This window comes from Echiichthys vipera (genome assembly GCF_963691815.1).
Source record: "Echiichthys vipera genome assembly, chromosome: 7".
Classification (NCBI taxonomy): Eukaryota; Metazoa; Chordata; class Actinopteri; order Perciformes; family Trachinidae; genus Echiichthys; species Echiichthys vipera.
In genome coordinates, this window is record NC_139832.1 from 5,915,886 (window position 1) to 5,943,099 (window position 27,214).

General features: G+C 43.9%; 1 protein-coding gene across 4 annotated transcripts in view; it reads right to left on the bottom strand.

Annotated features, from left to right (window-relative positions):
• Positions 1–27,214, bottom strand: part of LOC310949394 (pleckstrin homology domain-containing family A member 7-like) — a 125,237-nt gene that overhangs the window by 18,061 nt on the left and 79,962 nt on the right. For 3 of the 4 annotated variants that reach the window (XM_083916843.1, XM_083916842.1, XM_083916845.1), the window contains exons 4-10: positions 24,161–24,265; positions 22,304–22,376; positions 17,273–17,373; positions 7,212–7,393; positions 4,074–4,613; positions 2,681–3,227; positions 1,818–1,901 (exon numbers count right to left, since the gene is read on the bottom strand). In XM_083916843.1, the coding sequence (XP_083772969.1) occupies positions 1,818–1,901; positions 2,681–3,227; positions 4,074–4,613; positions 7,212–7,393; positions 17,273–17,373; positions 22,304–22,376; positions 24,161–24,265 (1,632 nt within the window). The remainder of the gene's footprint in view (positions 1–1,817; positions 1,902–2,680; positions 3,228–4,073; positions 4,614–7,211; positions 7,394–17,272; positions 17,374–22,303; positions 22,377–24,160; positions 24,266–27,214) is intronic. The other variant, XM_083916844.1, reaches the window with a different exon arrangement.

A 27,214-nucleotide genomic window follows, 5' to 3' on the forward strand; every position in this document is an offset into this window, starting at 1 on the left:
AGGTCTGGTCTTAGAGTGTGTCCGGATGTGGGTGGAGGAGAAGCCAGTATTAGTGCTGGTTGTGTGTGTACAGTTTTTGATAGGTTCCTAATTTGAGATCAAAATCATCCAGCACCCAAAAGGATTGAGAGACTTGAAATATGACTTGATATTATTGTGAAAAGGCAGCATTTCCCCTTTTCCTTAGGCCCTGTTCCCAACAGTATCGGTGTTTTGTGTCTGCTTCATCTCAGTCTAATGTTTCAGTTTATGGTCCTCTCAGCAGATAGGGGTTGGTCACTCTTGTGATAGAGGCAAAATACTTCTACAGTAAATTACATTTTAATAATATTTGTTATGGATAGGTGCCCCTATATAAACTGTGATGTCAGAAGTAGCTTATATGTATTTGTATTAATGATATGTTCATGCTTCACATGAGTAAGAGAAGAACAGAGGAGGGTACAGTTCTCATTTGTTTGATGCCTAAGTTTCATTGAAATTCCCGGGTTTCATTTTTTGCCCTTTGTCTGAGTAAACTGTTGTTAATAAACACTGCACTACTCTATCTGCCTTTACATGGGACGGCGGCACTACAGTTACATTATAGAAATCCATTCAGCATATTTCAAATATCTTCTATACTTCACAACCTGACCTGACTGTGGCACTACAGGGAACGCCTGAACATTAACTTAAGAGTTAACCTCTGAAGACTAAGATACCCACAGCAAATTAATGCAAATCCAGAACTGACTTGTATTGGACAGATTTACATTGTAAGGGTTCATCATCATCTGAACAGATATTTCCCTCTGGATCAAAGTGTTGGACAGACGCACTGACAGACAGACAAAGTGACCAACAGTAATATAAAGAGCCAGGAATACTGAACAAACATGATTACATTTCTCATTCTAAACATTTTGAAAATACATTTTGAGTATGAATAATTTGAGTAAAAGAAAAGACCTATGGTAGACGTAATTTAAGCGTAATGCAGCCCTGCAATATGTGAAGTGGCAACCTGTACCAGCCCGTGGTAACATGAGGGGTGGGCAGGCAGACATGCCGCGGGGGGGTCCCACCTGGGTGTTGCAAGGGCCCAGGGGAGCTGAGAGGCCGACATGTCCGAGGTGGGACACAGGAGAGGGGCCGGAGCTGAGGAGGGGGCTGGTGCTAGTGGTGGTAGCAGCGAGGAAGTGGTTGTGGTTGTAGGCCTCTGTGGGACCGTTGAGCCGCTGGATCTGGGTAAACGCATGCTGACGTGCGGAGGCCATCTTGGCCTGATGCCGGCGCAGCTGAATGAGGAGCAGAGTGAGCTCCTCGGGCTGTCAGGCACCACAGGACATTAAATCTGGCATCAGAACTGACCACACCTAAGCTACTGCTTAAAAGAAAGTAACACTGCATTCACAGCACTAGTGGCCACTTAGGCGTGGGTGAAACTGAACAAGCAGAAGAGCAGCTTCATTGAGGCGGATTAACGGTGTTGAAAGGGCAGAAACACACTGTAGAAGACAGGAAGTGTCTCCCAAATGTCCAGCTACAGCCACCGGACCCACGCAGACAAAAGGCTATTCAACATGTGGTTAATATCTGTAAACGTTTTGTTCTAGCAGAGATCGAATGCTCTCCTGCTGACTGACTTCTTGAGTGTCAGTGGCAGTGTGAACACATTGAACATATTACTGGACTCTGGAAGTCGACTTCCAGTGAGAGCCCTTAAGCCCTCAGGCGTTAAAGGTTTCAGCTTCAATTTCCAAACGTTGAAAAATAAATCCATGCCTTCGTTAAATCGTAATTATTTACAATAAAGTGAGGAATATTTTACGAACCGTTTTGCCATGAAGGCTGGGCGCACTGACTGTGTGTGTGATGTATCCAGATGGAGGCATCGACCGTCTCTCTATGGTCGCGGTCTGACAACACAGAGACAACACATTTTTACAAACATACAGTGGAGCTCAGACATGACGATCTAAATGTGTTTCATAGCTATGACATAATAAAGACGGTCCTATAATGAAGAACCTGCTATCATTAGTTCCACCAAAGGCTATGATCCTTGTTTTAAAGGACATAATGTTCCACACGACCTCGATAACATAGTGCTGCATTCTTTATCATCTCCGGGCAACATTAGGCTGCTTGTGGTTGTATTAGAGTGGGCGTACATTTGCATATTTGTGTGTTTTTTTTCCCCCTCTCAGCTTCAGAAACTTGTTATGCAAATACTAATGGAGCAGCATATTTGTTCTCACTTTGTATACATGTGATAAATGTGTCGTAAATGAAATAGTATGCACCGCATTCGACTGACTTCTTTGTTATTTAACAGACTGAATGCCTTAAGGACATTTCTGCAATTGTGCCCCGAGGCACTGAAACAATTATTCTGTTCAGTGGAGCACACTTCCATCATCCGCCCCACACTGTCACAATGACTGACACTGTTCTGGATGAGACACCATTCTAGTTGATATTTTGCACTTGACAGTGAAAAAAAAGCAAATGGTCTATTCTTTGGAAGAGCACAAACAACAGGCAGGACGGAATCAATTACATACAAACCAATTCAACAGAACGCAGTGACAGGAAATAATCTGTTGTCATCCATATGCCACTCAACATGTCTGATCAACAACATGTATACATGCTGCCGTTACAGCAACTATCCTCCTTCAGACATTATTTTTACCTTGAGCAGCTGAGATTTGGTCCTGCGGGGGGAAACGGCGAAGGGAATGTCCACCACCGACCTATCACCCACAGGCCTGACTGTCACCCGTTCAGCTGGCGTGTGCGGCCTCCGCGTGGGTGACAGGGTTCTGCTGCTGCCGGGTGGAGGCCCCGGTGGAGGGATGTCCGCAGACGAAGGTGGTACAGACACGCAGCGGGGCTGTCCTTCCGTCCTGGGTGCCGAGGAGGAGGGAGGCACGGTGGATGGGGGGCGGGGGCCAAACGGGTAGTCCGGGGCCGGAGTGTAGAGTGGCGCTGTGGGACTGCCGTGACGGAACTGGTGGCGCTGCTGCCACTCGTACAGTTGCCAGACGGTGTTGGGCCCAGGGTCAGGGGTGAGGCGGAAGTGGCTGAGGCGGTCCTGGGCGTACTTGTACTCGCCAAGTCGGGCGGGCGTGGGGCTCTGGCGAGGAGTCTTTGGCAGGGTTTGATATGCATCTATGGAGGTGAACTTGTGCTGGGTTGGTGGTGTGCGTCGAGGGAGGGTGTTCTCTCTGGATGGGGGGCTGTTGGGTAGGAACAGGACACAATTTCATACCCAATAACCTGAATATGTATAAATGTATCTAATCTTACCCTGCATTTTATTTAATGACTGAATAAGTATACGAACTGACTAAACAAACAGTATTTCCTTAAATAAAGGAGTAAAATAAAGGTCGGGTCTGGAATAATGGCTTGGGGTGTGGTTGAGACAAACGAATGAAGGCGAGGAAAAAAACAAGGGTCAATACACTCTTGGTGACTGTCATTTTATGTGCATGCCAACTAAGCATACTGTAAATTTCCATGGCTTTAATTTAATAAATGCAACAATAAAACCATGCTATTTTCAACACGCTGCTGTTCTGAAAGTTTTATTTTTATTTGAAACAGATACGGCAAGTGCTGAGTTTGTGTTAACAACTGAATGGAGGTCAAAAAGAGGCTTTGTATTAAAATATGACCAATTAAACTTATTACACAGAGAGAATTAGCCGTACAAGCCTGCGTCAAATAAAGGTCTGTTATCTTTTGTATTTGAGGTAAATAAAGGCCCCCAGTCTCTTTTTGAAGACATACAGTAATAAATGAATTGCTTGAGCTACAGATGGTCTTTAAAGTCACGAGGGAACTGTTTGATCTGTTGTACTATTTCTTAGCATGAACAAGCTCAATATTTCTCAATTCCAGAAATAGATTCCTAGAAATGAAACACTGTGCTTTGCAGACCTGATATGTTGTGTAAATCTACCCCCTCTTTATGCTCTAATACTGAAAAAACATGTTTGCAATCATGCAAACTTATTTACAATAAAACAATAAATAACAATTTGTACTTTGCCCAAAATACGACACTGACATTGACCTACCCTTTGTGCTCAGCCTTCTGCACTTTGACCCACTGCTCCACTTGCTCTAGAGTGTTTCTCCTGTGCACCGGTTTGTGTGTGTCAGTGGCGGGTGGCGCCGGGGCCCTCTGATAGGTCCCCGCCGCGATCCCGTTGGGCTCCAGGATGGGGCTGGGCGTTGAGACGAGGCCGTTCCTCGTGCAAACGCTGGAGGGCAGTGTCGAGGCGGTTCGCGACGGCGCCCGCGATGGAACCCTGGACACGGGCGCTGAGACCGACACGTGGTCTAACTGCGGGAGGGCAGAGGGTGCTGGGTTGGAGGGGAGGGACGTGTGTGTGTCCATTTCCAGAGCTGTACTTCCTATGGGGTACTCCAACGTGATGGTGGCAGGAGAGTCTTTGTGGAAGCTGCAGCGGTCGTCCGCCTCACGGTGTATGGGCTCCAGAAGAACCTCGTGGACGATGGTTCTCGTGGTCTCAGAGTCTGGGGTCTTGTGGTGATTCACGTGGTTCATCTGCGGGACAGCCTGCTGCTGCAACATGTTAAACTTGTCGGATGGTCTGTGGGGAGTAGAGATTACATGAAAAGCCTGGATGAAAATTTGCACATACTTTTTGTAACTTTCTCTTCAACACTGCGAGAGTTTCATTCCAGAGTGTGACAGGAAAGGAACGTGAGGAGAGGAATCAAACACACGTGGGAGCCGGGGGAAGAGAAAAAAACGAACAAAAGCACAGAAAGTAAAGTGACAGGTAGAATTATGATTATTCTCTTACTTCGAATATCTGGATAAACCTCCACAAGAGAAGCAGGTGGTAATTAACCACGGCTGACAGCTGATTTTCCCCTCAAACCTCTCAAAGGATCTCAGTGGATTTTACTTGATAAGCAATTTCTGTTTCATTTAAACAGAATTGGTTTCATTTGATCGCTTCCCTGATATCCCATGGACATCTTGTTCCACCTTTCCAGGGGTCTTAGTCTTGGTTCTGCTGTGCTGAACTGAATTTGAACTAGATGACTGTCACATGAAAGAGAAACCTTTATCCTCATCCCAAACTCTAAGGACAGGGCTTCATGCACCCCACAGACCTTTTTTAAAGCAGGGCTGGTGACATGCAAAGCCTTGTTACGTCGGCTGGATTTTAAACTCATTTTTAATTAAACCCTCTGTGACAAGAAGCCGGAGAAATAGTCAGAAATTCAATAAACCGCACACCCAAGTTTACTTTCAGAAAATGAATTAAACAGGTGCTTGCGTGTTACCTGCTATGGCTGCTATCTAAGAAGATTTAATATAACTGGTCGGTCCTTATTAGATTGTGTCGAATGCAAACGAGGCATTGAAAGCACCATTTTTAAGTTTAAGAGAAGTGTGTTGCTACCAATGCATCCCATCACTGTATAAATACCTTTTTAGAAACCAAACTCTTGAAAAAGAAGTGCAACATGCCAGCAAATATTAACCCCACTGTTATAGTTTCTTCAAATAAGAAAACACCAAAACAAGGTGAAAAAGTGGATTAAAACTTCCTGAGTCGAAGCCGTCCTAAGTTTCCCTTCCTGTCATTTATAACCAACTACTCTTGTGGGACTTCCCCTTCCAAAAAAACAAAAAGTGAAAAGGAAGCAGAACGAGCTGCGAGTGTGTGAGGCCGCCAGAGAATGATGGGATGTATTTGATCCGTGCCACCTCCCCCCCGTCAACACGCGATGAATAATTCACGGCGAGAGCGGCTGCTTGTTTAAAAGCAGCATTTCACAACATCAGAATCTCTTGTTTTGAAAGCAAACATCATAAAGAATTAGAATAATGCACTGCGAACATATGTTATAGCTCCGACTAATGATAACACTTTCTAGGAATTATGTATTTATAGGACGTAACGATTGTAGCTATCGCATACAGCACACGTTTTATGGATTTGTGTTTGCAAGGATTTATAAACATTTATGTGTAGAATATTTAGAACGCCTGCTGTAACTGAATTGTGGGGGTTTAAAGAGGATTAAGAGTGAAAACAGTTAGTTTATGGGAGATAAATAAAGCACGGCAACACATAAATAAATACAATGTCCCAAGAACTGCAAGATATATGAAAAATAACAATAAGTTAGAAGGTCCGTGAGCTGAATAGGTAGTTTTATGTCACTGAGCAAAAAAGAGAAACGTAATCTACATTTGTTGATCTGAAAATGCCTGATTTCTAGTCAAATAAAGGACACACCAGTAAAGGGCCTAGTGCATGATTAACAGGTGCTCTGTTCTCTGCAAAGTGTAGAACAAAATCATTACAGCACTGGACAAAGACAGACTGATGGAAGACGTTTTAGGGTAGTAAGTATGTGTGTGTTCGTGTTAGGCGCCTGCAGGTGAACGACACAAACCAGTCTTCCATCACTTACTGTCGGAGCTGACGTTCTGAACTGAAGCGTTAAAAAAGCATCATGTCTGAGAGAAACACGTCCTGTTCCATGACAGGTGTGTGACGGCAGAGCAGCCCCCCCTGTTTTAAGCTCTAGATCTTCCTTATGATTATGTGATCTCTTGTTTGTGCTGTGATTTAAATAAAGAAGAAACATCAACATTTATCTGCACATTTTCCCTATTTAGCCGGAAATCATCTACATTAGATGGTTTCAAAGGTGGGCTCCAAACTGTTTCCGGGGAGGCTCAGTAAATAAAAGTGAAATACATAGTTCATCAAAAGAAGATCATGAAGAACTGCCTAAATGTTTATGATTTGGATAAAGAGATAGATCAGATTTACGTTATTTCTGGGGGGGGGGGGGGGGGGGGGTACTGTTTCCTCCTTTTCCCCAGAGTCAGAAACTAATTATTACGACAGACCTTTTTATGTAGTCTGAAGTTATGTCAGACAAAAGTTTTTATTTTAAGCAACGTATGATTTGAAAATACTGGCAACAAACACAAGGGGGAGCTCATGGCAGAAGCATAAAACATAAAGAGAGGAAGGTAAGTTTGAAGTGACTGAATGTGCTCATACACTCACAGACCTCCTGACTATGCTGCTGGAGTTTGACAGCTGCCTGGTTTAAATAACTCTTTTGAGATGGTGTGTTGAGACGTACTATGTTTGTGTGTGTGTGTGTGTGTGTGTGTGTGTGTGTGTGTGTGTGCGTGTGTGTAGCCTTACCTGATCAGTGTCTTGCTGCTGTTCTGCATCAGTGTCGCCTGGTTCATGGCCCTCAGCCAGGTGTTCATGTCCTCTTGGGTGTCAGCGCTGAAGTAATACGTCCGCATCCCGGTGTGCTCCGCCTGCGAGCCAATCACAGAGCTCTGCTTGTAAATGTACGAGCGCATACCAGTGTGGCTAGCCTACGGGAAGAGAAAGGAGGCTCGGGTCAGTGTCGGGGTTCAGAGAGGGCAGAGAGATTGTTTCAGAGCTTCGGTGAAAGAGACAGGGAGACGTCATGCTGTCCAACAAGAGAAACAACATCAAGGGCCACATAAGCATCAACAAATACAGAGAGAGCCAATGAAGGAGACCACACGGTAGAAAAACAGAAACAAAAACGCCAGCCAGTTACGACCAACAAAGCCACAACTTTTGATCAATGAGAGGGAAGATTCTTCGGTACAACAGAGAATATTAAAAAAAAGAACCCTGAAGTCTCCTGACAAACCTGTTTTTCCTGCTACTACAGCTCGGAAGCCTACTAAGAGCATATAAGAGGTCAAATAACAGTTTACAAACATACACAGTAACACGATACGACTGTTTCATTCATGCTCACAATATTCCACATGACAGTATATGTGACAAAATACGAGAGTAACATCGGTTCCAGTGGTCCGGCATTGTAAAGCAGCTCTGCAAGGAGGCGGTGTGAAATGCAAGCCTGATTAGCCACCATGACAGGGTCATTGTACTCTGTGATTTAAGTGCTGAGCTCATGACAGGCATATTCAAACCTAATTAATAAGTCTTTGTATGCACAGTAAAAAAGGCTATTAGTCATTGACCTAATACACCGCTGTTGGTGTGTGACAGTTCGGAGCACATCTGCACCATTTCATCATCAGGAAGAATACAAAGTGTGGAATATTAAAGGAATCGTACCGCGCTACACTGAAGCAAGCATTTGATGCGTGAGGCTGCAGATTTCAAGCATAGCCAACACAGAAACACATGCTCAATAACACTATAGGTCTAATGATTAAGACCGTAGCCTGTGCGCCTGTAGAGAAACTTCCGTTTTCAGTGTATTAAGGTACTCACATCTATCTCACTGACTGATGTTTAACAGCACATCATATATCAGTGTTGAGGTTTTATCCATTCAATTTAAACCCTCTCTACATCCCAGAGTGATACGTCCTCTGTGTTTACATCTGTGTTCGGTGTATTACAATAACTATTTTGTGTCCGATTCTAATTAAACACACTCTATCCACCTAAACAAATATCTCGTTGCGGTCCGCTAGCTGTCAGGGCTGAGCAGGACAGAGCAAAGTGGCTCAGATCAAGTGACGCGATACTATTTGTGCGTTCTCGTGCACACGACAGAGAAAGTCCATGGATGTACAAAAGAAAGGCAGTTGGAGCGAGAGGGGTGGTGGAAAAAAAGTGCACGGTTTGGAGGAGTGTAGGAGTTTAAATATCAACTAAAAGTGTCTTGGGATGGGATCACACCAGCCACGATGCCAAATCGTACCGGGGAAAGGTGGCGTAAAGGTCCCTACTTCCTAACCCCCTTACTTCCAGCACCCTTCCTCGGGTCACACCCCATCTTCAAACTCAACCTTCAACTACACACCAAAGTTTCCTGACTGTATATTGTACAGTTATGAATCTATCACGACAGCCATAAACATCTACTCCAACCGCCTCTGTGTTAGTTACAGTAGGTGTGTCCCCAGGACCACATCATGTCATATTGACACTGAACACACACACATTCACACTGTGAAAATAACACCAGCGTTGCTGTTGCGGCTGGTAACAATCTTCCTCCAGAATCACAGGCTCCACCTATTCAAATGTTCTAATCATTAGTCCTGTGTTAACAGTGGATTTGAGTTAAAGGGGGCGTCCATAGTGACAAATCCACGGATAATTATCACCTGACTTTTGGTTTTATAGCCTGCAAACACTCAACTTCGTTTCCAGCTGCAGGGGGCTGTTTTTGGCAAAAGTGCTCATATTAAGCAGGCATACACAACCTGACAAGCTTCAAACTGCCAATTTAGCGGCTAGCTGGAGAACATAAACCTTGATAAAACTAAAAACTTGAATATTAAAGTAATTTTCATCAGGTGGCTTGAAACACCTTTAAATGAATGTTTATGTTGCGCCCTATCCAGTTAATGTGTACATAGGCAAATGCCAATATCACTGTACCCCTTTATAAGGTAATAACAGTTCAATGGTGTGTTTACGGCTTGTTCCTCTTTCCCCAAGTGACCAAAAAAGCCATGAATGCAGCATCAACTGAATATTTTTAGTACCTATTTTCTCTCAACCAGCATTTCCTGCCAGAGTACCTTTCTCTGCATCCCGGGGAAAACATGAGAGGTAGTTATATTCAAAAGGTTATTGTGGTTGTGTGGGTGGAGGGAGCAGTAATAGAAGCTTTCCAGCTGAAGGACAGTGAGAGTCCTTTCTGTCCTTTCTCAAAAAAAATCAACATGTTTCCGGCAGCACTGCATTCTGGGTCCACTGAGACTGATGGATATCTGCCTTTAAGTTGAAGCGAGTCCATAGAGGCTGACACCAAGACGTTCGCTGTTTGATAATTCATATGGGCAGAAAATCTTCTTCTTCCTGCGTCGTCTTTGGCTGTGCTAAAAATATCTCAATGTGTCTGCACTGATATTATAATTGGCCAGCTATCCACGCGGATTATAAAAGACACCGCTGATCAACAGAGATGGCCGGGACATTCGAGGAACAGTGCATCTCTTACAGCTGGCTGTGTGTAAGTGTTGTGTATCCTTGATAAATACGTCCTTGCTGTGAAAGTGGGGTTATTGGAGGCCGTTTTTAAATTGAGTTGCACTCCACTGAGCACAGCACAGATCTATAAATGTCCTACTTTCCCCTTTCCTTCCTTCCTTCCATCCTTCATTCAGTGCGTCCGTGGTTGGGACTGGAAGACAAATGAGAGAACCCACTCGACAACAGATGCATGCAAATGAAAAGTAATTAAACACACAATCTTCCCAACCCTAATTAATTCACTGAATAATGAATGCCGGATAATAAGTGTGTTGAGGATACTGTGGTGGGATCTACAGCGGCCGCAATGATTTCACTGTAACGTCCTTATTTGGTTTATTATGTGATAAAATAAGATTTGATACCTCAGCAGTTTGGCTTCTTGTCTTCACTGTGAAGAACTACACAAAACACCGCGCCCACTTGTGCAATGTACACACTACACAAGTTCATGAATAATGCAAACAAAGACTGTCACTCCTGCTGTTCTATCTCGGTTACTATGAAGTCTGAATAAACCCCTGCACACAGACGCAGGCATGAACACAAACAGAAACGCTCCCAGTCCCACGTGCCTTCCAGGATCCCTAACAGCTTGATGAGTCCCCTGCCCTCTGAAAGCACTGTCGCCAAGCTTCTGCTTATGCACTAATAAAATGACTAATAACTATCATTTCCTTACTTACTATAAGGCTTGCCACGGTAGTTGGTGTAACCGGTGTTACAAGCTGCTTGGGCATACACAGATTACACAACGATCACCATCATTTTGCTTTTTTAAAAAATAGATCTTAAACATTTAGTGTTTTTTGTGGCTCAACACCCACATTCATCAAATAAAGAGGCCTGATTTGTAAAAGTGTTATGAATGCTTGGACGGATGCTACAATTCTAAGTAGAAAAGTGTCGAATGTGACGAAAGTGAGGAGAGTTGACCAACAGGGCGACGGCAGAGGATTAGGTGTCAAAGTGAAAAGCAAAAGTGCCAGTTTGGCACTATTTTGGATTTAAACCCAGTGCTACTAAGTTGAGAACAAACTTTGTATGAAGTTGGCGATCTCTAGGTTCAGACAGGAAGCAGAAGTGCCGCAGAGTGCCTCAAAGTGCCTCAAAGTGCCCGCTTCGTTTCGGCCGCCATGTAAGACAACCAAGCTGATCAGACAGGACGCTTGTGATCTCCACAGATAGTTTCGGCGTCTGGTCTTTCTGTGAGGCAGCGAGAACTCGACCGAGGAGGCCACAGACAACAGTGAGCCCTCTACAGATATTGAGCGCCATTGACAAATATCTTGTCTTTTAAAATGTCCAGTGTAATTGGCAACGCCGCGCCATCCTTACCCACTATGCTTGAGTATCTACTCGCTGCTGATCCTCGCACATATTTAAAGGTCTGGGAGTTGATTGCACCGCTCACTTGAAGTCCTAAAAACCTCGTGCACTGGCTCTTCGGTGATGCTTAAGTGAATGGGTTGTGGGGGAAGAGCATGCATGAGAAACTTTCACTGACACTGGAGGTGAGCCTGGGCTTATAATGTCCTCACAATGGTCTTTTTTGTTTAAGGGGTGCTGATTGATGGTGAAACAATACACCTGGGGGCCTGTAAATGACAGCACTTCCACAGAATCCACAAAGTGGTTCCTGGTTGTCAGGGGCTACCGCGGGGCTCATTTTCTCCTCTGCCTGCTAGTTCACATTATCTAGCCGACATGCAATTTAATTCCGCGTTAGATTGACTGACTGAGCAGAAATCTTCATTTTAATTGACTTGGTCTGTGGTTTTTAATCATTATCCAGCCAGGGCTATGAAGGTTTGCATCTCAAACCAAACACTGCAGCAGCTGTGTACGCTGATTGCTTCATGTATTGTTATACCACCAACAGGGCACTGTGACTATTGGGAAAGCTGCAATCATACCAGCCTAGAACACAATTAAAGGTATAATTTATAGTATGTGTTCATATAGCTTACAAACAAAATGATGTAAAACAAAAGGTAGAATGCTTTAAAAATACACCTAAAATTGGATCTGCTGTCTTAGACTTTGACCTGCAGGAGGGATTTTAATCCTGACCGTGTCTCCTTGAAGGCTTTCCCATCACTGAAATCAGCTGGAGTAACGTTTGGGTAAGTCTTCCAACTCTTTGACCGCGAGTCTAGAGAAAAACAACACACGTGGATCATACGCAGGGCTCAGTCAGTCTGCCGCTGTCGGCAAAGAGATGTGTTTAGATGACAGGAAGCAGGCAGGGAAATTAGCGAGCAAACACTCGTCTTAAAAAACGAATATATCCCAAAACACCCTAAAAATCTGGACGAGCAGTGTCCTCAGGAAGCAGCTGTCAAAACACGCCTGCTCGCTCACCATCAGCACTCTGACAGACGGCCTCTTACAGCCTCGATGGGACAGGCTTCTTGATGAGAGACAGACGACTGCGCCGCTAGTCAGATGTTTAGCCACTTTCAGAGACATGCATGTACACACACACCCCCACGCACCCCTCACAGGAGGACTACTAAATTCCTATTCACGTTTTTTTGTGTGAAGACTTCATGTACGCGACCTTCACCAGACCATACACACATTTAAAAGCCCTGATTACCCTTCAATCTCATAATCACTCATCAATTTTTCCCTTTTTTAGTTGCACCATAACTCGCACACAAACACACACACACACACGCACTAGCGACAAAATTCAACACACACCACCAGTGGTTTAGAACAACATTGCGTGACTCTTCCTCTCTTTATGAATGCTGAGTGGCTCATTCAGTGCCGAGTGCGTGACCGATACACCTACGCACTGAATTCATACACATCTAAGCCTCTTTCTCGCTTTTCAGTTTGTCTCTGTGTGGGAGGTTTTAGGGTGTTCCTGGTTATTGCTTTCCTCCACTATGTTGTTTAACAATGCTTTACGGAAAAATCCCATAAGTCCCTCTTGCCTTTTCTTTCGGCCTTTTAGTTGACCGCAGCTAGCCGTCATGACTTCCTTCCTTCTCCACCTATCGCTTCCTGTCTTTATTCACCTTTTATTCCCCGGCCCTAATCACTTCCTTCCCTCTCCGTGCATGCTCCCCTTAAGCCCCTCTTTTTCAACAAACTAAAAAATATCATTCACTGCTTGCACTCAGAAATGCCTACGATAGTGTCGCCTCTTATCCTGTGGACGGCCACGCACGCACGCACGCACACACACACACACTCTTTGTCAGGGTGCTATTTAAACAGCCACTGTGCTCATAAAGATAAGCCTCAGCAGCCAGAGCACCACAAGGATCCTGATAAGGTGCGTTCTCCTAAACATGCTACTGTAGAAGCTGAACTCACACTGAAAAACATCCAAATGCAGACAACAATTGCTTGTGGCTGTCTCGGTCTTAAGTCGTGCCTACTTATAGAAAAACCCTTCAGTGTTACTGCTCTGCGTTTGTAAAAAGATCCCTTTAGGGAGCTAAACTTTACTTTAAAGTTCTTTTGTGCAGCAGCTGCTTGTGTGTAGGGACAGTTGTGTTACACTGCCTGCATCTACAGTGAAAGATCTCCTACAGGACATTATTTTTCTGCTCCTCATTTCTGGAGTACTTCTTGTAGTGTGAGGTGACATGAGTTACACAACAACAAACGGAAGTTTTTCTCCACACCATCGGAAAACCGCATGCTGGCACAGTAGATGTGACAGATGGAGGAGAGGGCAAGAGCAGCACACAGATAAACGATAAGCCCCACACCAGATAAGCCAAATACAAAGATTCATATTGCGATAACGAGGACGGGGTGAGAGGGAGAGGAGAAAGAGAGAGAGAGAAAAGAAACAGAAGATGGGGGAAAGACAGAGGGGGGGAATAAAATAAGAAAGAGCACACTGACAAAAAAACACACAACACAACCACGTCAGCCAAAAAAGGACATGTTATTGTCAAAACATGCATCCAAAAACCAACAGAGGAATATACAAGGCCGCCGTATATTCTGCCGTGTTTGGACCCAAAAAGCCACACCGACAGCAGACAACAGGGATATAACGTTCACATCTGGCAAAGTGAAAGCACGAGAGAAGGTCGAATACCTATTTATGGGGAGGACTGTCACTGGAGCGACGCGACACACTCACAGGGAGAGAGGGAAGTCCCAGTCGGGCAGCCAACCAATGGGAACAAGAGAGGGAAGAGGACTTAGTGAATAGGGGAAGGGGGTGGGGGGGTGGGAGGTTGACGAGGCTTGAAAGCTTCATTTGCGGCGTCATGATGTGTACAGGTCCATTTGGTAGTCAATGGGTGGAGCGTTCACACACCAAAAACACCATGACATAATACCCACCCCATCAGGCACGTCTGGGTGGCTAAGTGCTCCTGCTGGTGTGGGTAACAGACCTGTGGTAGCGACGTGGGTTTCACTTCAGCTCAGTTTATTCATTTATTGATTTAGATCAGTGACCGCACCCTGGAGTACACGTCTGCATCACTGCAGCCAGGTGAGAAGACTGCTGTAAAGCTGCTCTTTGAAAAGTCCAAACCAAATAAAAAAGGAACAGCTTAAAAACTTCATTAAGCATCATTCACATCTTCACGTTTAGCTTTGTGGCCATGACGTAAGTACAATATAGCTCATCTTTATTAGTTTAAGATGTTGAAAAATAAGAGATATTGAAGTTCTGTTATTTTTATTAAACCTATTTGTAACAAAAAAAACACGACAGGTGACAGGTGACTCACCATGCGACTACATTTAATGGACTGTGAAAAACGTTTATACAATATTGTGACTTATAACATAGCCAGGAAGCTACAGGTTTGCAATCCAGGTTCTAACACTGTTCCTCTAATGCCCACTGTGATTGTAGCATACACCAGTAGGAGCTCTTTCCAGGTACCTAATGAGGTGACTGGAGCCTTCAGTCAGGAGCAGATGTCCTCTTTCCCAAAGTGTTTTTTGACTCGACGCCCTTTTGAGGCAATCCTCTTGTACAACTTTCCTCCAGGATTTCCACCAGGATTATCGTCTTGTCTTCTCGGGTCCACAACACGACCTCTGGATGCAGAGAGGTATGGACCACATCTGGAGACGGCAGCTTCCGTCCAACGTTAACTCTCACTCCCTTACTGTCATTTGTAATATGGTGGCATTAGGCCTTCCCCTCTGAACAAAGAAGTCCGGTCTCAATCAGCTAAAACTAGCAAGACAGTGTCACGGCGGTATCTATAATAACCTTCAGCTGTTTAAGCCTTGTTGCCCCAGAGCGTACTGGTGAGGGAAGATCCTCACATACTGACCGCAGTAGAAATAAGATGTGGAAAAAGGTTTGAATCTCCACAACTCTGCCCAAGTAACATGCCCATTGAGTAGCTCCCACTTAGTCTACTGTGCCTAAAGCTCAACTCCATTCCTCCTCCTCTTCCTCCTGGATCCTTTGCACCCGTCCCGCTGCACCGAGCCCTTCCCTTTCAGAGCGATGAATGCTGATGATGCTGCACAGCCTCAGAGAACTTGTTGGTTGGTTTATGACTGAATTTGTCGCCCATTTCCAGTCTGATCTTCTTGTAGCTCCAACATGGATCCTTTGAGTCTCTGCATGCTACCAGAGCTCTATCATTTGCCACCTTAAATTACCATGTGAGGAAACTGGAAAGTGTAACTGGCCTGGTATAATGTTGAGACTCACAGAGGGGAAAGCTCGGGGGAATGTCTGACCATCTCTGAGAATGCTTATTTATTTTTCTCTCTAGGTCCACTGGAAGATATCAAACGTTTCCAGTTTGCAGTGAATAAATTGACCCTTTAGTGAAATGTTTACATATTTGATTACTTAGACACCAAGTCCACATTCCCCAAAAACAGTGAGAAGGTAGTGAATCTGTGTTTTGATCGAGGATGGATCAGGGAACATGGCTCGGCTGCTGCAGCTATCAAACCTATGACCTTTTGGTCTCAGAGCTTGTCTTAAACCACTGGGCAAACATGTCGCTTCCTATAATAAACCAGGTTAATAAATTAAATGGAAGCCTATTTGCACATGAGGGCAAACACTCAGTTGTGGGTGCCGTACAGCTCGCCAGCCTCTTAACACACGCCTGGCTCGACTCATCGAGAGTTCAGTGCCTCGGGGAACAGAGAGGCTTCATTCCACTCCAGAGCAGCTTGTCCGTCTCAATAAAGACACTGACAGACATTCAAGGGTAATAGACATCGTGACAACAGGTGGTGAGTGCTGCACAAAGCTGAGGGACAGGCTGGGCGGGTGGGTAGGCTTGTTATTGTAGGAAGATGCTGATCTGTTTTATTAAACGCCGTAGAAAAATCATTATAGATGTTTCCATAGTTTTGTCTTAATATTCAAGAGGTGATTTCTAAAAACTATTTTGAATACGAAGGAGAAAAAAGGGCAATTTAACTTAGCGTTTTGACTTCAAGATGTTATTTCTTATTAAAACCTAAAGATATGTTGTTGCTTATGACTTTGTAAAGAGGCAGGTAGGGCCTTAGTTTACCTCTGTATACAACTACTGTGTGCCACCAAACCTTCAGGTGGTCATACAGTGCAACAGGTGTCATGGTAGAATTCTGTTGTAAAGAGGCAACAGGTATTATTATATTATATGTCATTTCCAATGAACAACTCACTAATTAACAATATAATCAACTTGGTGGAAACTCCTCAAAAGTACTTCGTATAGCATGAGGGGTATGCAGTTTCAGCATCTGTGACTAAAGTGGGAATAAAGCTTAGTATTTAAAATATTTTAAGTCTCCTGAAGTTTGAGTTCCTTGATGCATCAACAGTGTTCAACAGTGTCAACAGCATCACATCAACTGGAGTGTGTTTGCGTTGATGCCTCTCGTAGAAGTATCGTGTTAGTGCCTCGATCACGTCGTCACACTGGACACAAATGTCTTTGAGTCAAATGAGCTTTAACAGAAACTTTCATGCTGTGAGGTGAAAACACACGGTTCCATTTGAAATGGTTTCAATTTAGATTCAAGCTTGAATTTTATGTTTTACACGGATGGATTTGGTTGAATTAGGTTGAATTAGGTGTCAAATCTCTTAATTTCAGAAGTTTTGATTGCTTGTTTTGTTTTTTCAATCCATAAGTGGAAATATAGGTGACCCCCCCCCCCCCACACACACACACACACACACACACACACACACACTCCAGACCAAAAGACAACAAGAACAAAATAACAACAGAGCAAGTGATTCAAAGATACAAGTCAGCACAGAGTATCCTGTAGAACAAAAAGAGGCGTACCTTGAAGGCATACTTGCGACTGATGTGGTCCTCAGGTCCCACTGGTGAAATGACATAGCTGGGCAGAGGAATACTGCCGAGGACCGATTCCTCTCTGCTGTCTACAGAGGGAGAGAGAGAGAGAGAGAGAGAGAGAGAGAGAGAGAGAGAGAGAGAGAGAGAGAGAGAGAGAGAGAGGGTGGGGGGGGGGGGGAATGGGTGAGAGAAAGGGAGGGAGTGGATAATCAGGGCAAGGAAGGTGACAAAAGGAGCGAGAGGGAGATATGGAGGAAAGGAAAGAGCAAGAGATTAAATATCACTCATCACCCACTAATTTCCTCACTGCCTGCCACCAGTATCATAACACTCCCACACACACTCACATAAACACACTCGTATGCCGTCATTCATACCACGGTGTCGTGCCAAACAGTAAATGACCACTCTGGCATCCCAGTGCCACAGAGTCAAAGCTGGCCCGGTCCAACTGGCAGCCAGCCGCCATTCCTCCGTGTCTGACCCATCCGGTTCACATGTTGAGCTCATAGTGAGCCAGATGCCAAATGTACTGTATGCGGATGACACAGTGGTATTTGTGTCTGGGAGATGTCTGGTGTATCACGTTGGCTCAGAAACAATCATTTGACTTTAAATTATAAAAAAAAAACAGTGTCAACGAAAACTCTGGAGTGAAGATTGACGAGATAGAGGTAGATCAAGTAAACAAGTTCAAATTTTTAGGTGTTATTTTAGATTCTAAGCTTAAATTTAATAGACATGTTAAGAAGCTTTGCAAAAATGCAGAGACCAACTTGAATTGCTTTTGCCTGATAAGTCAACATATACTTCTTAAAGCAGCATGTATGCATGCCAACATATTTTCCCATTTGTCATATTGTACACCCGCTTGTGGCCAAGTCAACCAAAACAACAATGACACCGATAAAATCATTATACAAACAGGCACTTAAAATGATGGATCAGAAACCTGTTAGATGGCACCTCTGCCAAATTCTCAAGAAACATAATTTACTGGGTTTTGAAAGCTTGTGTGGACAACCTTGCTCCAGAAATACTCTATACTATACTCTAAGTAGAATTAGAACTAGGGGTGCAACAAGTGTGTCCTGTATTTGATGATCTGTATTCTAACGTGTGTATTCAATTCAATTCAATTTTTATTTATAGTGCCAAATCATAGCAAAAGTTAACTCAGGACACTTTACAGAGTAGGTAAAGACCACACTCTATGACTTATTTATGATTTACAGAGACCCAACAATTCCCCCGTAGAGTACGGTGGCAACGAAAACCTTCCCTATAACAGACAGGAACGTCAGACAGACCCAGTATTGTCTTTAACTTTGCTTGTGTAACTTTTAGTAAAGGCCTAACCAGGGACAGGGGTTGCAAAGTAGTCTTGACTAGAAACCTGTATGCATGGCATCTATTTTATAGTTTGTATGAAACAATATACAATGTATTTGTCCCAGCTCTATAAACTTCCAAACTAAAAACACACACTTGTCCTTCTATATTTGTAAAGACCATCTATGACATAATACAGTCCCCGACCTTCAGTCTTAACCCTCAGACGGCCCTTTGAAGAAGTGAGGATAGCTAAAATGTTCCCATTTTCCAAAAGCACCCTTACTCAAACTCTAATGTGTCCTCACAAAGATATATAGAACAAACATGTATGCAACCAGAATACGTCCTCTCTAACTGAGTTCACACATCCAGGAATAAACATCAGCAGAGTATTTGTTTTCCCGCTGAACATTGTGACAGTACGCTAGAATGTGTTTGTGCACGTGTGTATCTGTGTGTACACAACATCGTCAAATTTAGTAATGGTATGAAAATATGTGTGCACACCAGCACCTGTGTGTGTGTGTGTGTGTGTGTGTGTGTGTGTTTGGCTGAGAGGTGATAAGGCGGCACTGTGTATTGAAGAGGTAATAGGTTAAAAATAATTCAAGGTCCTTTGGAGGAGACATTCCCTAAATGGTGGGCGAGGCGGTGAAGTCTTTTTATCTGCTGTGCCCAGTCTGTCTCACTCAGGCGTACAAACACACACACACACGCTGAGCCGGGCCAGACTGTGACAAGTGAAGTTAGATAGCATCCAAAACAGCACACGAATGGCAGTATTTTGTCACTCTGTTATTTTGTCCCCTGTTAAAAGGTTTCTTATACAAACTGAGGATCAGAGGACAGAGGGTGTTGTTTGCTGTGCAGGACTGTAAAAGAAATGAGAGGGAGAAACCAGGGATGTATCTAGGATTTTAGAAATACTGAGATTATGAGTGGCCACAGCGGACGACCCCCGTGGATGTTGAAAACTGGATCCAACGTTGGAGGCGGAGCCCCGTCCGTTCCTATGAGAGTTGCTCGGTGGGGCATGAAGCCAAAGAAGTTCAACTTCTGCGTCTAAAAATATCCGGATAATTGGCACTGCTGCCACATTTTAGGCCGTACAGAGCAAGTGCAAGTGCACTAGAGACTTCTGCCGGCCACTTCTGGTATAACGCTTCGGCTAACTTCAATGGGGATTAAACTACATGATCATGCATCTCTCCTAGACTTTTATGATATCGGACCAAATGGATCAAATTGTGATATGAACACGAGTCATTTTGGGGGCGTTGTGATGCTCTGAAAAAAATATCCACTAATAGACAGATGTCTCTTTCCCTATGTGTCTTTTTGGACCCTATGGCATCACGTGATGGACGTGGCAGTTGCAATTCCACCGCTTGGCCACTGTCCCGCAAGCCATCAGCCTGGATAACATGCAGCTTGGTACTCAGGCTCCTTAGCTGGTCATTTGCCTTCTTGCACTTTCATTTCAATTCAAATAATACTGTTTTAGACTACTGTTAACTGTTTTGTGGTCTTTACTGCTTTATCTGAGGTCAGATGTGTTTTATTATGACTGTGTTGTCTTTTGTGTTTGTTATTTACTATGGGTTGGTGTCTGGAGCACTGAACTTTTAATTCCCCTGCAACATGGCATCTTCAAGTTCTTGTTTTATCTGACCATCAATCCAAAACCTGAAGAAACGTTAAAAAGAGGATCCTCAGCTGAAGCTGAAACCAGAGAATGGGTTTTAATAGACAAAACTATTAAGCTCTTATTTAATTTATTCAGGTAACTGTTCTTCCTGCCACCCTTTCTGACCTTATTACTACTTCCTGATTATATTTATCTATGTGTTTGTTTATATATATAAATATATATATATAAATGGCTAAAATTTAGTAAAACCTTCAACCTTCAAAATACAATGAACATTTCAATTTGAAAATGTAAACACCAGGATGCTACAACTCCCACATTTACAGGGGAAAGGTAAGGCAAAAAGAGGGTAGCAATGGGAGGTTTATGTATAAACAAGAGATAAAGGGAATGGGGCCGGTGACAGATGTGTCGTGAAGTGTTTTCATGTTGAGAGGAGAAACCTTTGAACTGAGAGAGAAAGGAGAGAAAAATAAACGACAGAGAATTGATTTCATCCTTCGAGGCGAGGAGGCAGAGGAGCGGGTTCGATCAGGTTAATTTAAGAATATTGAGATGAAAAAGAAACGCGTGGAGAGGCAGAGCACAGCCAGGGCATGGAGACTGACAGCGAGGGAGTGTGTGATGTAGCTGAGTGTGTGTCCATATCGTTCCGTGTGTCTGAGCTGTATCCCACTGAGAAAGATTAAATCAATGCCCGGCCCAGACTTTTGTCAGCTGCGGTCCACTTCAAACCCAGCACCATCAGAGTCCAATTTAGACGTCTGAACTTTGTCCAAGCATTTATTTTGTTGGTAAGCTGTCGAATTTCCACTACAGATATCTATTTTATCCTCCAAAGGCAAATAGTTCTCCCCGGTAGCCTGTTATTCCCTCATCTCGAAGCTGAGAAAGAAAATAACACATAAGAATATTGATGTGTGACTTTGTTTGTAGTTAAACGATCTTGTCCTCAGCTACAATTATTATATTGCCGTTGTATACCTCCACCGACCGCTCAAGCTGCTGTTTACATCCAGTCTGTCCAGACTTAACTTAATATATGTAGTAAAGACTTTGAAGGAATTTAAAAAAAGGTATTAAGGTATTGTATTCTTTGGCGAAATGTGAGTGCTTCACACACACCTTCAACCAGGCGCCCAGGGAGGATCCTCACCAGATGCCCGAACCACCATTTATCATTCATTTTTTTCAACAAACACCAGTGAGACTCCTGCAGAATACATCCAGTCCAATGCAACAGATCCTACACGTGCAAAGCTTACAAAATGCAGCATTTGTTAAGACACCCTGAGAGGTGTTGATTCAACGACTGGCTCCTTTCAACGCAGCGGCTCTACTCCGAGTTCCTCACGGATGGCTGAACTTCTCACCCTCTCTCTAAGGGAGACTCCAGACACCCTCCTGAGGAAACACATTTCGGCCGCTTGTACCCGCGACCTCGTTCTTTCGGTCATGAACCTTGAAACTTGACCTCCAAAATCGAATCGGTTCATCCTTAAGTCCAAGTGGACGTTTGTGCCAAACTTGAAGAAATTCCCTCAAGGGGTCCAAGGTTAGGATGGACAGACAAACAGACGGACAAGACGACCTGAAAACATGATGCTTCCGGTCATGGCTGCAAAAAACACTAAAATATGTACTAAAATCTGTAAGATTACTCAGCAGAATTGCACTTTTATCGCAGCAAACATTCATTTCATTTATCATTCAGTTTTTTCAAAAAACACCAGTGAGACTCCTGCAGAATACATCCAGTCCAATGCAACAGATCCCACACGTGAGACACTTACAAAATGCCGGTTTTGTTAAGACACCCCGAGTGGTGTTGATTCAATGAATTGCATTATATTTTAAGGTGTTTTTGTCCCTTTGTCCTTGTCTGAATGTATGATTGTGGGGGAGCGGAAGAAAGGGAAAAGAGGCAGGGGATGGAACAGGTTGTAAGTGGGAATTTCAGCCATTTTCTCCACGTGCTAGGTCCAGTCGACATAACACGGAGAAACCTATATTTTTGAACAAAGACTCACCTTTATAATAGAAGAGACAGAAATCAGCCAGGACGAACCATTTCCTCTTCCAAAGACGCATCCCGGAGCTGTCCTGCAGGGAGAAAAGAGGAATAGGGAGTGTAAAAGTCACGTATGAACGGATACTGAGAGAGAAAGTTGCACAACTTGGCGGCGAAAACAAGAAACAGCAGACGGATATGTAAATATAAAGAGGGGCGGTAATGAGAGAGATGAAGGGAGAGTTAGAGATAGAAAAGAGCAGCGAGGGACAGCAGACACATTAAGGAAACAGAAGTAATGAAAGCAAAAGTGAGGAGGATATGAGCAGAGATAAAGAGAGTGTGCAAGAAAGAGAGGGAGGAAGGGAATGATCATTTGTCCTTGTTCACTGGCTCGCTGGGCCTGCCACGGCTGCTTTACTGCCCGCTTTGTCTTTCATGTTTCCCAGCTGAAGATGGTGCCGTTTGAAGAGAAGAGGAGCTCCAGGAGGCATGAAATCCCCACAAACACAGATACATGCTTCTGCCCTGTTACCCCCCATGTGTGGGGATGTGAGCGTGTAAATAGCTTCCTGTGACAGTGTGCATCTGTGTGTGTATAGTGATAATGTGTGTGTATGTGCAAGTATACGTGTATATGTATGTGCATGTGTGTGTGCCCCTGCCAGTATTTTATAATTAAATTATAAGCACAAAAAGACGGCATGTGGCTGCCTGTGTGTGTGTGTGCCTCTGTGTGTGGTCATCAACATGTAATTTCTTAGCAGTAACATCACTCACTGTTTATCTTGTACTGAAGCCAAGTGTTTTCCAGTGGGACGGTGCCAACTACAGATATTTTAAGTAGAACTTCAAATACTCAGAGTATCCAGTAATAGCCTGTCTGTGATCAACAGCAGGTGCTCTACATTGCCAAAGCAAAAGCAAAGTCAAGGAAAAATAAAAGTAGGCCACCGGAGGAAATGTTGCAGAACCAAACGGGCTAAAGCTGGTACTCATCCCTGCAGTGTTTTAAAGAGACCCCAACACCTCAAGAATAAATTACAGCAGGTAATAAACAACAACAGCTAACAACGAACAAGCCTGTGAATGTTCCCATTCGTCCAGGTCGTCGTTATCCTCAAAGCAATTTCAGTCAAAAGCAACTGGACTTGGTTATTTGTCTAGGAAGACGTTTCACCTCTCATCCAAGAGGCTTCATCAGTTCATGTACGCATCTGACCAGGCTGGGACTGGACCAGGACCAGGACCAGGACCAGGACCAGGACCAGGCTGGGACTGGACGATCTTACCTCAAAGAACTACTGTTCACAAATGGCCTCCTGTGACTCCAACGACTGTCGTTCAGACTCAATAGAGCACTAACGAAGCCGAAACCAACTTCCCACCAACGACTGTCACTATAACGACGGCTGTTGGCGCTTGGAGCACAAAGGGTCCCAGTGACATCATCGGCCTTGTGAGAGGTTAAATACCTGGATCTCACACCAGTTAGTTTGACCAGTCCCAGCCTGGTCAGATGCGTACATGACCTGATGACATTCTGCTTTCCAAGAGCAAGTTTTCATAGCCAGGAGTCAATTCAACAAGACTTAACGACCGGCTGTCCAACTGGCAAGACCTGACCCCTGCCCCTACACCTGCCCATTTAATTATGCTTATAACCAATTACCTTATTTCAGTAATCCCAAAACGCGGTTTACATCGAAAAGTCATTCAGAGCCCTAGTTTTGGAATATCCAGTCCAATTAATATACTGAATGCCAGCGGATTGTGATATCCTTGTCAAAATGTTGTCTGTAAGCGACAGCGCTCTGGTTTTGCATGTCAAAATGAGTGTTTCAGTCAGTGTGTGTGTGGGGGGGGGTGGCCTGACCTGTTTGTACAGCCATCCTCGGACCACCACAGGGACATTTGGATTCCTTTTAATGGCCTGCTCTCTCTTCCCAAAGCTGTGCACCTTGCCAAGGGACCGGGAACCCTGAAACACACACACACAAACAAGAACACAAGCCTTCTGTGAGATGCAAAAAGACATAAACAAAGTCCTCATCGATGGCTGATATCCTTCTACATGATAACAGTTTTATTACTTATCAATCAGCAGTTGTGTGTTAAGTTTCCATCTTGTTAATTAATTCGCTCATTTTGTTTTTACACATCACATTTATTCGGTAGCAAAGTTGTGTGGCTACTTGTATCTTAACATTAGCATTTGCAGACCTGTGTTAGCTCTGGCTAAATAACAATAATTGAACAACAGCATTTATTCTCTGTAGCAGAAGTGTGGTGAAAAAGAACAAAAGCTGTTTGTCACAGTGGAGTATATTTAAAAACAGACTGTCAGCGCCTCAGACCATTCAGACTCAGCACATGACTGAATAGACCTTCACACGCAGCATTATTATCTTTTTTCTAGTATCTTTTTCTGCCCCAGTTGATAGAAAATTACAGCTATTATTCGAGCACAGCCAATTTTCCACTGGACCTCTGTGACAGTGCCAGCCATAGTTGCCATGACATTTGTCAGACATTGACAAAGTCTCTTTCGACTATCAGGTAGGGAGGTTAGAAAAGTGGGCTTGTGGCCCGCAGGTCACCGGTTCGACGGCCAGACAGACACCTCCTGGAAAGTCTGGGCAGTGAACCTGAATGGCCGCCATCAAAGAGAGCGAGGCAATAACTCTGAAACTAAATTGTTTCACTGTCAGCAGTAACAGAGCGCAGCCCCCAGATGTGAATGTATCCCAAGTGTGCACGTTGAACGCTCCGCTCCGCATTGCTGATAAGGTGACTATTTCTGCATAAATGAGACAAAGGGTTGGGACAGAAACGACCTCGAGATTCACCTGTGATTATACTGGCATGGAACAATTTCAGATGTTCTTCTAGTTATCCAAAAAATATAATGTGAAGAAACTTTCCCAGCAACTGGTGAGAGCAGGGCCGGCTTAACTTATTGTGGGCCCCAGTTCTTCAAACTCTTTGTTAGGAGTTGACCAAATCCATTTAGTGAACGCACCATGTAAGTAAAAAATATTAACTGAAATAATGAAAGCCTTAAAAAAGAACTGAATTTGGACTAAGGAGACTATAATGACAACTTGAGACTACAGGTGTTTTGGGATCGGAGAAACCTTTTCATTGTTCCAAGAACCCCCCTTTTTATTGTATCCGCACTGCAAGGATTAGGAATGATCGTGGTTCTTGGAATGCCATTTTGAGCGACTTATTTTATCTCTTACTCGTACTTCAAGCAAAAAAGGAACTACTAGCAAGCTCTCTGCAATTAACTAGCTAGCCTGCTAATTCCACCATACTTTATTGCTATACCGGTTACAGAAAATGAGCCAGACCACAAGCTGGTAGCAAGCGGCAGTGCTGGGTCTGCATCAGACTCATTCTTGGCCACTGAGCAGGCAGCAGGTGGCTAGCTAACTAGCCGGCACCAGAGATGGACAGGCTGGCTGTAGTCTCGAGGCAGGGGGGGAGCGAGGCGGAGGCACCGGTCGGCTTAGATCACATCAGCGTTCCTATTGCAGGTACCAATGTAAAAAATAATAAAAAAATGTTCTATAAAATGTTAAAAAGCCCCCGAAACTGTCGAAAAGGTGAAATTATATTGTAAGGAATATTTTGAACAGTTTGACTTAACATGCACAGCTGACATCTATTAGCAGTGTTCAACTCTTTGGTAGTATTTACTAGTGTTCAATGCACTGGTTCTGACTGTCTCTCTCTCAGCAAACCATGACAATCTTGCATTTTTACTGTGTGTGTGTGCGTATGTGTGTGTGTGTGTGTGTGTGTGTGTGTGTGTGTGTGTGTGTGTGTGTATGTGTGTGTGTGTGTGTGTGTGTGTTGTATAAGCCAAAAAAAACATACTTATACACTGTGCACATAGTCATGAAATCTCATTACACCATCCTCTATTCTGAAACCCCAGAAGAAAGACTAGTCTCCATGGCACTGCACACACACACACACACACACACACAAATACCCCGCCACCTTCGTCACACAGCTATTATATTTAAGATTTGGTGTGACGGCTGCATGAGTATGTCTATGGACTGGCAGCAGCATTGGGAGGCATCCTCTGTTGCAAAACAGAAGACACACTTGCTAATTAGAGGCTGATTGGCCAAGCGTGACGCAAAGACGCAGAGGTGTTCCTGTACTGTCATGTTGTCCCTTATCTGTAAATATACAGTACGCGTACATCCATGCATGCTTAATGTGATTGTCTCTACCCAAGTGTGTGTCTGCAAATACATGTTTTGTGTGTGTGTGTGCGTGTGCGTGTGTGTGTGTGTGTGTGTGTGCGCGTGTGTGTGTATGTGTTTGTGTGTGTGGGATGCGGTAGTCTATTTTTAGGTTGAGGGTAATTCTGTTGAAAAGGCTGTGGTCCCTGCTGCAAAGTAGCACTCTGTCTTGTACTGGGTGAGTGACTCAGGGTGCAGAGAAGCTATTTGTTACATTAAATGGCGCACGATCAGACAACCTAAAAGCCTGAAGAGACCAGTCGAAGGTCTAAGGTAAGTCTCGAGGCTGCCGGTTCAAGTCCCTAGCCAGACAAGAATTATCCGGGAGGCTGAGGTAATTAAACCAAAAAGAAGTGGTGCCTTCCCCTCCTGTTAGAAATCTGGTTGAGGTATATTTACACTAGACACCTAATCCCAATCTGTTCTAGTCAATCTGTCAGTGGTTAACAGCATCTGAAGCAGTCAGACATGAAGGCTCCCAAGATCTCGGTTATATTTTAGTGCTGAATCCATGATACAAATGACAGAATTGACAATTGATTGTGAGAATAGTTTAAATAAAAGCAGAAATGCCCAGAATTATACTGCTAAATTGAATATCTTTGGGCTTTGGCCTGAAAAACAAGTGATTTAAAAAGGTCACTAACCAAGATAATATTGCACAG